At 41.1% G+C, this 11,904-nt stretch overlaps 1 protein-coding gene across 7 annotated transcripts in view; it reads right to left on the bottom strand.

The window, feature by feature from the left end:
- The window catches only part of LOC100698414 (abl interactor 2), a 30,492-nt gene that overhangs the window by 3,040 nt on the left and 15,548 nt on the right, over positions 1-11,904 (bottom strand). The window contains exons 4-11 of one of the 7 annotated variants that reach the window (XM_005475287.3): positions 11,787-11,804; positions 11,124-11,227; positions 6,341-6,493; positions 1,850-1,974; positions 1,269-1,589; positions 878-1,042; positions 715-795; positions 377-559 (exon numbers count right to left, since the gene is read on the bottom strand). In XM_005475287.3, coding sequence (XP_005475344.1) covers positions 377-559; positions 715-795; positions 878-1,042; positions 1,269-1,589; positions 1,850-1,974; positions 6,341-6,493; positions 11,124-11,227; positions 11,787-11,804 — 1,150 coding nt within the window. The remainder of the gene's footprint in view (positions 1-376; positions 560-714; positions 796-877; positions 1,043-1,268; positions 1,590-1,849; positions 1,975-6,340; positions 6,494-11,123; positions 11,228-11,786; positions 11,805-11,904) is intronic. The other 6 variants (XM_005475289.3, XM_019352760.2, XM_005475288.3 and 3 more) reach the window with 6 other exon arrangements.

Here is an 11,904-nt window from a genome sequence, read left to right as displayed (position 1 = left end):
TGGAGGGCGACAAACACACCGAAATATGATCACAGAAGGTTCAGTCATTTCACCCGAAGCGGTGCAGTAAATGTAATTACATGCATTTCAGTTTTTATGCACAAATGAAAACAAAAACAAAAAAAATAATTAGCTGCTCACCCCTGTGACTAATGCAACAACTAATATCCAAAGCAATTAATGAGTATAAAAGACATTAATACCTGACTTAGGTATTACCTTAAATCCAAGTTGTGTTATTCTACCCGGAGACGCAGTTTGAGGCTACATATATGAGCAGCTAATTCAAAGAACACTGGTGGAGTGATCTAAGACAACCTCATAAACAATGCTAACTGTAAGTATTTTGTTGCCTCTGTGTATTTCTGTGGCGTACCTTTCTCTAAGTAGTTCCTGGGGGCCCACGGTGGGTCTTCTTCAGCATACGGGTCGTTATACTCCACTACTGCTGAGTCCTCCTCTTCATGCCCATCCTCAGCTGGCTGAGGAGTGGGCAGGGGCTCCTCGTGCGCTACTTGGTTCTCAGTGGCAGGCTGCGGGGGAGGGGGGGCGTCTGAAACTGGAGGTGGGGGATACTTTACATAACCAGAACTGAATCTGGGCTTAAAAGCTGATGATGTCATCCGTTTTGACACACAGATGTTCACGAGAAAAATGATGTGCAGAAACATTTCTCTGATAAATTACTGAAAAAGAATCCAGATTAATACTCACTGGACTCCTGAACTCGAGCTACAAACCCCATCAGAGGAAGCTGAGGGGTGAACTGGAGCAGGGAGGGGGGCGTGGGAGAGGCTGCAAACACAAAAGACAAATTTTTACCAAACTTTCTCAATGTGGGAGTGGAGTGACTGGTGGCTGCTTTTATACTGCATACCTGGGCTCTGGTTGTAGTAGGGACCGCCATTGACCTGATTCTGGGTTGTAATTGGCTGACCGGTCACCGATGGGGGGCGGCGGTAAGGCAGTGACCCCCCCACCTGTGGGGTTTGCTGTCGAGGCTGAGGCCGGTTCATACTGTAGAACTGAGGGACGATAGGGCCTGACCAGCAGAGAGGGGCAACGTTATGAACTCATATTTTCTTAATACAGTGCGTATCAATCAATCAGTGACTCATGATTCAATTCAATTTTAATTTTCTGTGTGTTAAACATGAAGGAAAGAGGTAAAGATTAGCTCCCTGGAGTGGAGATAAAATCCACAGAAACAGAGAGACAAAGGAAGACTTGGTGATGTTTGGAGAGCAGAGGTGTCCCTGAAAACTCACCTTCAGTAGGTGATGAAGAAGAGGAGGAGGAGGAAAGTGGAGGTGGAGGGGCAGGGGGAAGCAGCTCCGACTGGACTTCGGATGTGCTTGGGGAAGAGTTAGAGGGTGGGGAGGTGCCGGCATTTGGCGCATTCGCTTGCGAGTTTGCTTGGGAAGGTGAGCTGGCATGTTGAGAAGGTGAGCTCGGAGGCAGAGGTGCGTTGGGTTGTGTTAAGGTTGTAGTGGAGGAGGAGGAGGAGAAGGAGGAAGGAGTTGGGGAGGGGGAAGGGGAAGAGTTAGGAGCAGTGGAGGACGAGCTAGCAGGTCCGGCAGTTGGGGAAACTTCAGGCAGAAGAAAAGGAAGGATGGAAAGGAGGAAGGAGTTAGGAAATAAGGTTAGAGGAGGGAGTGAGTGAAAGGACAAACAGCAGGGAGCTGAATTTCAAGTGCAGAAATTACACACTCAAAAATTAGGCTGTTTATAGTTTATAACTTTAGAATGAGTTTAAAATATAAAATGTTAATAGTACAAAGAGTCCAGTTAGAATTGGAGGAATGGTGGGCAGATGTGTAGCACAGATGTGTATATTTCTGAGCGTTACCTGGGAAGGTGGAGGGTGGGGAGGGTGTGGGCACAGCGATGGGAATGCCCACGCTGCCACTGCCGCTGTTCTCCCTACTGCTGCTCCGACTGCTGCTGCTGGGATGGCTGCCTCCACTGCTACCACTGCACACAGACAGAGTGGGGGAAGTCAGTGTCCTGCATAGGGATGCGTTCCACCTTGGATCCAGTTCCAAATGGGTAAAATACCAGAATCACTGAGCTGCGAGGCCAAATAATCTCCTATCAAACCTTTATTTCATGACTCCTCTGATAAAAGCATTCAAGCTGAAAAAGCATTGAAATGAATGTCAAATGTCCCACCTCACCACCAGTACTACAGCAGGTTCTGTAACCAATAGGATAAGATTATCTATGGCATGCATGGAAACGAAACAGCAATTTCTCAAACAAGTCGTAAAGCTCTTTGACTTGGCTCATGAAAGTCATAAAAAAAACAAAAAAAAAACCCACTAATTTTGGCTGCACTTAAAGGCTATCTATAAGGAGAGACTATAGCAAATTTACAACAAGTATGTATTTAAAAATTTATTGGTGTAAACTGTGTGATAGGACATTGCTCTCTATGTGTGGAAAGCCCTACAAACATTCGAGTTTAGGTTTAAGGTATAATTTTGATTATAAAATTAAAACCCCAACAATCAGACCTCCTAAGAGCAAGCATCTGGCAGCAGCGGGAAGGAAAAAACTCCCTTTTAACAGGAAGAAAGCTCTGGCAGAACCAGGCCCAGGGAGGGGCAGCCAAGTGACGCTACTGGTTGGGGTGTGAGGGCAAAGAGAAGAGAGCGAGACAGGACAAAAACCTCAATATTACTGATGAATGGTTCCTGGGTCACAATTAAAACGACCAAAAGTCGTATTACCAGGATTCTCACAGTTGAAGTTACATCCTATTGTGTAGTCGGCCGATTTTTTTGTCAGTTCAGCCTTATATATTATGTTTAACCCGAGTGACCACCCGGTCTGCTGTTGGGTAACGGGCATCTCCGAAAACATTAGAGCACTTATGCAAATATGTGATGTCTCGATAAATCGAGCAGATATTTAAAGTTTACACAGCAACAGTCTCACATGAAAATATCTTAAAAGTTTATTTTGTGACCCCGAAAGAGTAATATTTCAAACTCTGCCACTCTGTGTTCCTCCGCCACTGCCTCGTTTGAGTTTTGGACGAAATGGATTCTAGGATATTGCATTTCGTCATTTCGAGCTGAATGGAGACGAAAACAGCCAATCAAAAAAAACCCCCCAAAAAACAAAAAAACCCCCCCAAAACCCAGCCAATCAGATTTTTTTGCGTCCAAGTCTGTGATTGGCTGGTTTTGTGGCACAAATATAACCGTGTACAGAAAGAGTTGAGCGCACACGGGCAGAAATGTTGAGAGCGCAAGCGACACATTGCGAACAAGCGCAAATGCAAAAACTGAGCGAGAGGGGCTGCTAGTGTGTTAGTGTGTGTGTGTGTGTGTGTGTGTGTGTGTGTGTGTGTGTGTGTGTGTGTGTGTGGATAATAGCAAACACTGAAATACATTTTTTGCACGCAGGAATGAATTTTGTTCACTCAAATTTAGCTTTTCTTTGTTTAAAATAAATTTCTCCTCAAAATGCAACACTTGCACCTGCAAACTTTTTTTTTTACGTGCGCTCAAATTTTTTTACGTGCGCTCAGAATAGTGGCACAAAAATAACGCCATACACTACACCGATAAAAAGGAGTTGAGCTGTCTCCTATACGATGGCAGCTGGGCACACATGGCCCGCAGCAAGCCTACATTTGGCTCAGCAGTGAATCTGGCTTCCTGCACGAAACACATCGTCTAGACGAGTGATTTTCAAGGTCTGGCCTGTGATACGGTCACAAATGAGCCAGAAAGGAATAAAGGACAGGAATCATATTTACGTTATTTACACACCATATTTACTGAGTGTGTTTTGGTCTCTGTTCAGTTCCAAATTATCTGTTGTGGGGCCAAAGCATTACCTTAAATCTTTAATTTACACTAAGCAGCTGCTTTTATTTTCCATCCATTATAAATGCAAATAGCTAATATCAGCCCGCCAATAATACGGGTCCAATATAGTTTCATATTCATATTATTTTTTCTACTCTATTCTTTCTTTCTTACTTCCAGCCTTCGCCCTCTTACACTACGCCCTCGGGCCTTTGGCCTGGCAAGTCATTTACAACACGAATGCTAATAAAGCAGCAACCAGGAGTCACATGGCATCAGCTTCTAACTGGATGTTTTGTACACGCTGGTCTTTGCTAATAAGAATTGATGAACTGAAACAAAAGATTTGATAAGAGCAGATTTCTCAGCCTCACAACCTGGAACTGGATTTAATGAGCAGAAAGGCTGTTGAGTAATTCTGCTGTGAGGAACTTATTTTTTGCTTTATAACATTGTTAATATCATGTTTACAAAAAAAGACCTCTGAACTTGTAGACCAAGAAAACATGATGTGTAGTATTTCACAGTTTTCCAAAATTACATAATCAACAAAAAACAGCTCAATTTTTACACTCCAGAAAATGTAAACAATTAAAAAAAAAAGTGGATATGAAACACTCACTGACTGCTTACTCAGTCATGATTTTTCAAAAGGCATAAAAAAAAAGAGCGACAGATAAAAGCAAACTAATATTAAAGGCAAAGGCAGCAGGGGAAGAGGATGACTCGCTGATGAAGATGAGAAGAAACAGCAGCAGAATGAGAGAGAGCTAACATCATTACAGGAGCAATGAAACCATAAACACAACACATGCAATCTAATCAGTTTTAGAGTGACCGAGCTGAAGGTGGTGACTGGATGGGAAGGACTTGAGAATAGTTTGAGGCAGAGCTGTGATTGGACAAAACAGAGCCAGGCTCTAAATAATCTACACTCTTGTTTATTCATTTTTAAAATGCTACATCAGCCCTGCACAATTACCACAAAGGGTGCCTTTTAGAGCAACCACAGACAGCATAACAAGAACGTAAATTCTGGGTCTAAAAAAGTGAACCTGCATTCTTTTTACAGACGACCAGAGGGAAACTCTTGTGTTTGTAGAAAGCATACTGGTTGTACAGAAGTCTACAAGAAAACCACCATACATCTCTATTGCTCTATGGCTCAGTGACTAGTTCATGATGAAACTCATTTTGTAACATTTGTGACTTTTCCAAGTGTCAGAACAGAGGATTATGTTCATTGGCTACGCACCTGTCAATCACGTTATTGGAAAGTTATTGGAAAGTGAGATTCTGGTCCGCCCCTCAACCCGTCATACTCTTTATCACATATAAAGAGTATGAAGAGTATAAAACACAGAGACGGCCAAAATGCTCAGCTCAGAAATTTCATACCAGGAGTCTGAAAGGTAATGACATGGTGGCTATGTCCATCTTTTATGCTGTCTGTGAGATTAACACAAACACTGTCAAAGACTTAAACATTTATTTTCAAATGCAAAATTCAAAGTATTTGCCTCTCTCTCCTATCCAGGACACCAACAGCTACATAAACTGCAGAGGAGACAAAAGAAAACTACAAGCTGAAAATGAATCAGTTAGTTGATGCTGTGAGGATGTAAGCAGAAAGTTAGTTCTGTGTGTCCTCTGTGTTCTCTCAGCAGTAACACTAACACTTATGATTAGGTTAATAAAAGAACAACATAAAATCCTTTTAGCAATGAACAGTGTATTTGAAATGAACCAAAACAAGCATGTACTCCCTGCTGAGCAAATCCACAGAGGAAACACTGGACAGCAGCAGAGAAGCCATAGCAGGTGAAAGATTACAGAGGCCTAGAGGAACGGGAGCGAGACTGTATTTCTGTAGTGCTGCATGAAATATGCATTTGTTTGTCAGTTATCTGGAGCGGCGCTTTATAGCAGATTTCATGAAATGTTTAGATTTAAGCTTCTGAAGTTGATCAAGACTTTAAGGCCAAGATGGCATTAATTAATGAATTTTGTGGCTGTATTGCTATAGTATAGTATTGCTATAGCTGTAGCGCTATATTGAAATCTTTCTCCCTGTATCTTATTTTGTTGATGAAGTCAAAAGCTGAGAATGTTTTCTGCAGGATACATTTTGTCCTGCACTGAAAAACGATTCTCCAGGAGTTCTGAAATATATGCTCAATGTTTAGTCACCGTGCAAGCCAATTAGATCAGCTGTAAATGACCAAGAATGGAAGCATGAACTAAAACACGCTGCAAAAGGAGGAATGCAAAGAGAGCGTGAGGATGAGAGAGAAAACAAGCTCTCCTTTAGCTTTTTAAGCTGGTCTGTCTTAAACAAATCTGTCAGGGTGAAATGAAAATCATGTCTAAACAAAAAAACAACAACAAAAAACCCCAGCAGTGATTTTAAAGTTTGTCAAAGTTTTATAAATGTAGAGATGCAAAAGAATTTCAGCAGGGAAAAGCAAAAGCTCTGAACCCCATTCTGGCAGGCCACGTTTACCCACTGACCCGACTACCTGTATGTTCGGGGTCGATGGTTGAGGGTAGCGGTGCGGGCCGGACTTGGAAGCTGTCCCCCTGCCAAATTGTTTCTGGTAGGGCTGGAGACATAATCATTGGGTACAACAGGGGGGCGTACAGGCTCCAGCGTCCTGTAGGGGGAGTTCTTCCTGTACATGCAAAACGTAAGGGTGAAGACAGGGTTAATGGGGAGACAAATTTGATTCTGGTGACAAAGGATCGCTCCTGAAAGTAACATTAAATAGCCACAAGCACAGTTAAAGCATCAGTACTGATATGCAAGTACACTTTATCTCTGCATCAAATGTGAGCTAGCTATAGCCTCCTTCCTGCTGTGGAACAAAAAGAATAAAATCAGTAAAGGTCATGTTCAAAGGCCAGTGTGTATTTTTAGAGAAATACAATTCCTCCTGCGTCACAGAGCTGTATGTAGAGAATAAGGACGAATGAACGCCAATAGAGGACAACAAAAAACTGACCAAAATCAGAGTAAAGCCATGGATCAGCACAATAAATGTCACTTACTGAAGAAACATAACACAAGGCAGGCACAGTATCCACCTGGTTAACTCCTCCTCACTAATAATTACAGTTACATCCAATATTTCTGCAACCTGTGAGTCATGTAATGCACAAGCAGTTATCACTGTATGCAAAAGAAAAAGACTGCATGATTTCTAAGCAGATTTACAGTCATTTATTTGAACTTTCTATTAGGGTTTCCCATTTATGTCTATTCTGTCTGCAAAAGATTCTGTTATTTCACCAAGTTTAAAGCCCCGCAGTGTTAATCCAATCCGATTAACACTGGTGCTAAAGAAAGAACAGTCAAACTTAGAAGGTGAAAACTCTCTGAATCGTCTGGGTTGTTGTTTATGTGAGTGTGAGTCGTCAGAAGGCCTGTTGATTACAGCATTACGCCAGCTCACTGCTGTGATTTGTTCCTCGTCTCTCCATGCACATTTGTGTTAGAGTGTGTGTGTGTGTGTGTGTGTGTGTGTGTGTGTGTGTGGACAGACATTTGGCTTGTGCACCAAAGCTCCAGTCAACTCAAAGTTCCAGCCAACTGCTGAGCTGCTTCTGCTCTCTCATTCTTAGGAATGCAAACACGTTCTCATCTTATTTGTTGTGATACTGCACCAAATGTCAGACTTCTGGACATTAGGTTTAAAAAGTAGAATTATTTAAATATCAGAGAACTAGACAGCGACCTATTCCTAACTTCAGTGTTGCTTATGAAATGAGACAGCAGTAGCGCAACATTGTAAGATTGTGTTGCAATACGGGTTGTTTGCAGTCTTGTGATGATCTTTGGCTAGTCAGGGCTCTTTCAGCAGGGAAACAATCCTGCCGTGCTGTTCAACATGGTACAACAGGTGGCTGATCAGCAGGTTACAGGAAATCGGAAGCAACACAGCAGACAACACAGACTGAATGAGGCCACCTATGAGCCTACCTGCTGCACAAAGACAATCAAAGTATTGCAATAAATATTGTAATAAGGTAATGCACCAGCATGTAAGTTAGCTCCTCTGACCGGAGTCACTGACCTGGAGCTCTTAGGTGTTATTGCTGTTGGTGCCTTTTGGAGCATTTTCATGAAAATAACCCACCAATATCACTTAGTAACTGATGTGGACATTCCAAGAAGCTTGTGGTTCTCTTTTGGTGAATTTGATTTTACATGGATGTAGCTTCCAAGTCTGAAAAGTGAAGCCAGTAAATACATAAATACAAACCTGCATCCCTTTTTTTGGCCACCAGGGGACGATACCTGTGGTTAGAAAAAGGCTAATGGTCCTATAGAAGTCCGTGGAGAAAACAACCAATAGAGTTTTAGAAAGTGGGATTATCCAGGAAATTCTTATTGGTTAGCAACATGTGACTGACAAGTCGTTAGCCAGTTAGCGTGTGGTTTCCTGGTAACATCCACACCTTGGTTGTCAAGTATCACAATACGAAGAGGGTGACGTCAGGTCAAGATGCTCATGTGAATCTCATAGTTGCTACAACCATCTTTTATACTGTCTCTGGCTGTATTCACAAAGCTGCCTAGCGTTAGCTACTAATTAGCTAATAAGCACTCTGTCATTTTAATCCAAATACAAGAACTTCTGGCTCAGAAGAACCAGCATGGTGGAAGGTCCAAACGCAAAATGTTGGGTCAAAATCAACAGTCGACATCACAGTGGTTACATCCATCTTTTACATCGTCTATGGTATATAGGCTTATGTGTGTTGTGCTAGCTAATTCAGCACACCTTCCTTTAATGAGTGTGATTCCACAAATGTTGAATACATCTCAGCAAATAACAGGCCCACAGCTAGCTCACCAACTCTACTGGTTACATATACTTGCCAGGAGTATCAGATTATGAAAATGTACAGGCATATACAGACAAATGTGATTACACTCTCTTTCTCAAAATGTAAAAATGGCATTGGACCACCCAATATTTACTCGAGAAAGCTGGACCCAGAGAAAGTAAGACAAAGGGAATAAATAAGAAATAAGGAATGAGAAAGTTAAAAAAAGAGAGAGAAAAGAGTGAAATCAAGATGAAGATAAGGAGAGAGAAAGAAGGAGGGCTACAGCTGGGTGACCTAGATGTTTGAGGGGAGAGAACACAACAAGCTTTCACAACGCATGACGTTATTCCTCTGAGCACTGCATTTTACTCTGTGTGTGTGTGTGTGTGTCATTCCCTTCTGCCGGGTCAAATCTGTAATAAGCTTGCGGCAGGACGCTCCATCCTTCCACAAGACACAAACACACACAATCTGCAGCAGGTTCACACATGCACACGACTTATCTCAAAGTCAGTTCAGAAAACAACACATCTGTGAGAGCAGATTTATCTTATTAGTCCATTTATATTGAAATTGGGATGCTGTGTAAAATCTACATACAGTCAGAAAGCAACAATCTGCAAATCTCAAACCAATATTATATTCACAACAGAGCATATGAAGGAGATTTTACCATTTCAGGAAAAATATGGAATCACTAAACATGTGTCCAAACATTGGGGGTGGGGGGTGGGGGGGCATTAAAGGTATCATTTACTTTTCCAAGTTAGTGGCATTAAAAGGAAAAACAGGAGAAATATTTTCCTACTAATTAAGTTAATTGGCAACAGGTCAATAATATACTTGGGAATAAAAGACGGGCAGAGGTTAGTATTTCGAAATAATCTTCTTCAATGTAAAATTACAAGTATTTCATCATTTACAGTATGCATGTCATTAAAGAAGGCAAGAATCTGGAGAAATCTCTGTGCGCAAGAGACAAGGAGAAAATCAATATTGGATGTCCATGATCGCTGAGGTATGGCATTAAAAAACAAAACAATGTAATTTGATGACTAAATCATTACATTACAACATGACGGCTTCATGGTAGAAGAGTGAGTTGTACTGAAGTGTGCTAGACTGAATAAATTTGGCGTATTATGGAGCAAAAAATACAACATAAAGGTTGAGGTTGCTACACAGTGAAAACACTTTTTTCCAAAATGAGCTAATATTTTTCATGAAATAGAAAACGGTCTCAGTTTAAACATCTGGTATGTTTTATATGTTCTACTGAGAAAACAAATACGGGGTTATGAGATTTGCAAATAAGTGCATTCTGTTTTTGTTTACATTTTACGTAGAGCTGGGCGATATAAGATTTTTTCATATCACGATATGTTTTTTTCATTTCAGGCGATAACGATATATATCACGATATAAGCCAAATAACTATATTTGTAAGATTTAAATGTGCCGTTGCTCACAAGTAAAATGTGAAATAATTAGCAGCTTGTTTTAATTAAAATATTTATTTCCCATAATAAGTTCAACAGGGTAGATGTACTTAAGGAACATGAGACTTCAGTTTCAGATAAATAAAGGCAAATATTGTAAACTACACAAAAGGCAGCCGCTAAAGCGTTTAAGTTTCAAAATAGAACAAACAAAACACACCACTAAATTGTCGATTCCACTTAGAAACAAAATATTAATTCTAAAAATAAATCTTAGGTCGTTTTACAGAAGAACAGACAAAATTGACTAACTTTTGTCAATATCAAATAAACTGAGAACTAAAAGGAAATTCTCTCCTTGTTGTATAGCTTAGCTTTTCAAACAGTTTTAACAGTTACTTTAGTCTGACAAAATAGCCGAAATACCTTCACACTACGGAACTTCTGTGGCCCTTCCGTTCGACAAGCTCTCCGGCATTGGAACCATCATCTGTTTTTTCTTCGGTAACCTTCGCTCACGCTCTCGGTTGATTTTTCTCTAGTCGGCAAACTCATTTCCTTCATTACCTGGGCGGCCCGGCTGCAAAAACAAATACACATGTGCGCCTTGGCGCTTGTGCTGTACGTAACAAGTCATGTGACGTGACGCTGCGGCTGTGATTGGTTCGGCTCTGCGCTACTTAATTTGGATTGGCTGTTCTTTTTTTTTTTTTTAAGAGGACAAGAGAGATGAGGTCTATCGCAATAGTTTAATTTTTCTATCGAGAAAAAGTTATTTCGCAATACATATCGTTATCGTTTTATCGCCCAGCTCTAATTTTACGCATTCCAAAATTGGATTTGTACCCCATGGAGGCCACACTACTCACACATTTAAGAAAAAAAAATTGAGACAAATACTCAAGTTCCAAGAAATACACAGAAAATTCACTTATATTAAACCATGGAAGCACAAAGGATAAGACAAGGCGAATACTAGTAAGGGAAAGAACATACACATGTGGGAGTTGGTGCTAGGCTGTGTACATACCCCAAGATGCCCTTGCCTGCCCTCGGAGGGCTGGGCGGTTTTTGTGTGGGAGGGTTTGACCGAGACAGACCCCCTCCAAGTTTCATGTTCGGCTGACCATTCACCTGTGAGAATAAACACAGTGTTAATGCTCAGCGCTCAGCTCAGCTCAAAACAACAATCACCCCTGTGACAGCTTTAAAACATCAGGTCCTGGAGACCACCTCTGACCGTGTCCTGTGATACTGGGTAGAATGATATATAAGTCCTTTAAGACCTTCAGGACTCATTCGAACATTTTCCAACACTAACTGTTACTTCACGGTTGGACAGCAGGCAGGCTGTGCACTCAATAATACATTTATAAAAGGCACAGAGCTCATTAATCAGGCTGCTATGATTTTTATATGAGAACTTATTAAGCATTAAATAGATTTTTATGATCAGGTGAAAATTGGCATCAAGAAAAGGGGCTGAGTGTTAAGTTCCAGAGGTAGGAAGAGTGAGCTGATTCTAGTATATTTTGCTGCTTGGTTTGTTGACCACTGCAGTAATAGCACAACAGTCACTTTCTTAGATCGTTACTGCATTTATTGCTTTTCTAATGGCATTTTCCACATTACACAAGTTCCTTCTTTTATCAAACACACTTCTAATCTGTGTAGGTGTTTTGTGCATCCTTACCTTGAACCTCAACAACCACTTAATATGCCAATGACAGCAAATGGAAGAGAAAAGAAGAGACAGGGTAGTCTAAAGGTTAGTTACAGTGCAACAGTGCCATGCGAATACCAGCAACCAT

This window comes from Oreochromis niloticus, linkage group LG16 (assembly GCF_001858045.2).
Source record: "Oreochromis niloticus isolate F11D_XX linkage group LG16, O_niloticus_UMD_NMBU, whole genome shotgun sequence".
NCBI classification, from domain to species: domain Eukaryota; kingdom Metazoa; phylum Chordata; class Actinopteri; order Cichliformes; family Cichlidae; genus Oreochromis; species Oreochromis niloticus.
This window is presented reverse-complemented; position numbering and strand designations above follow the sequence as displayed.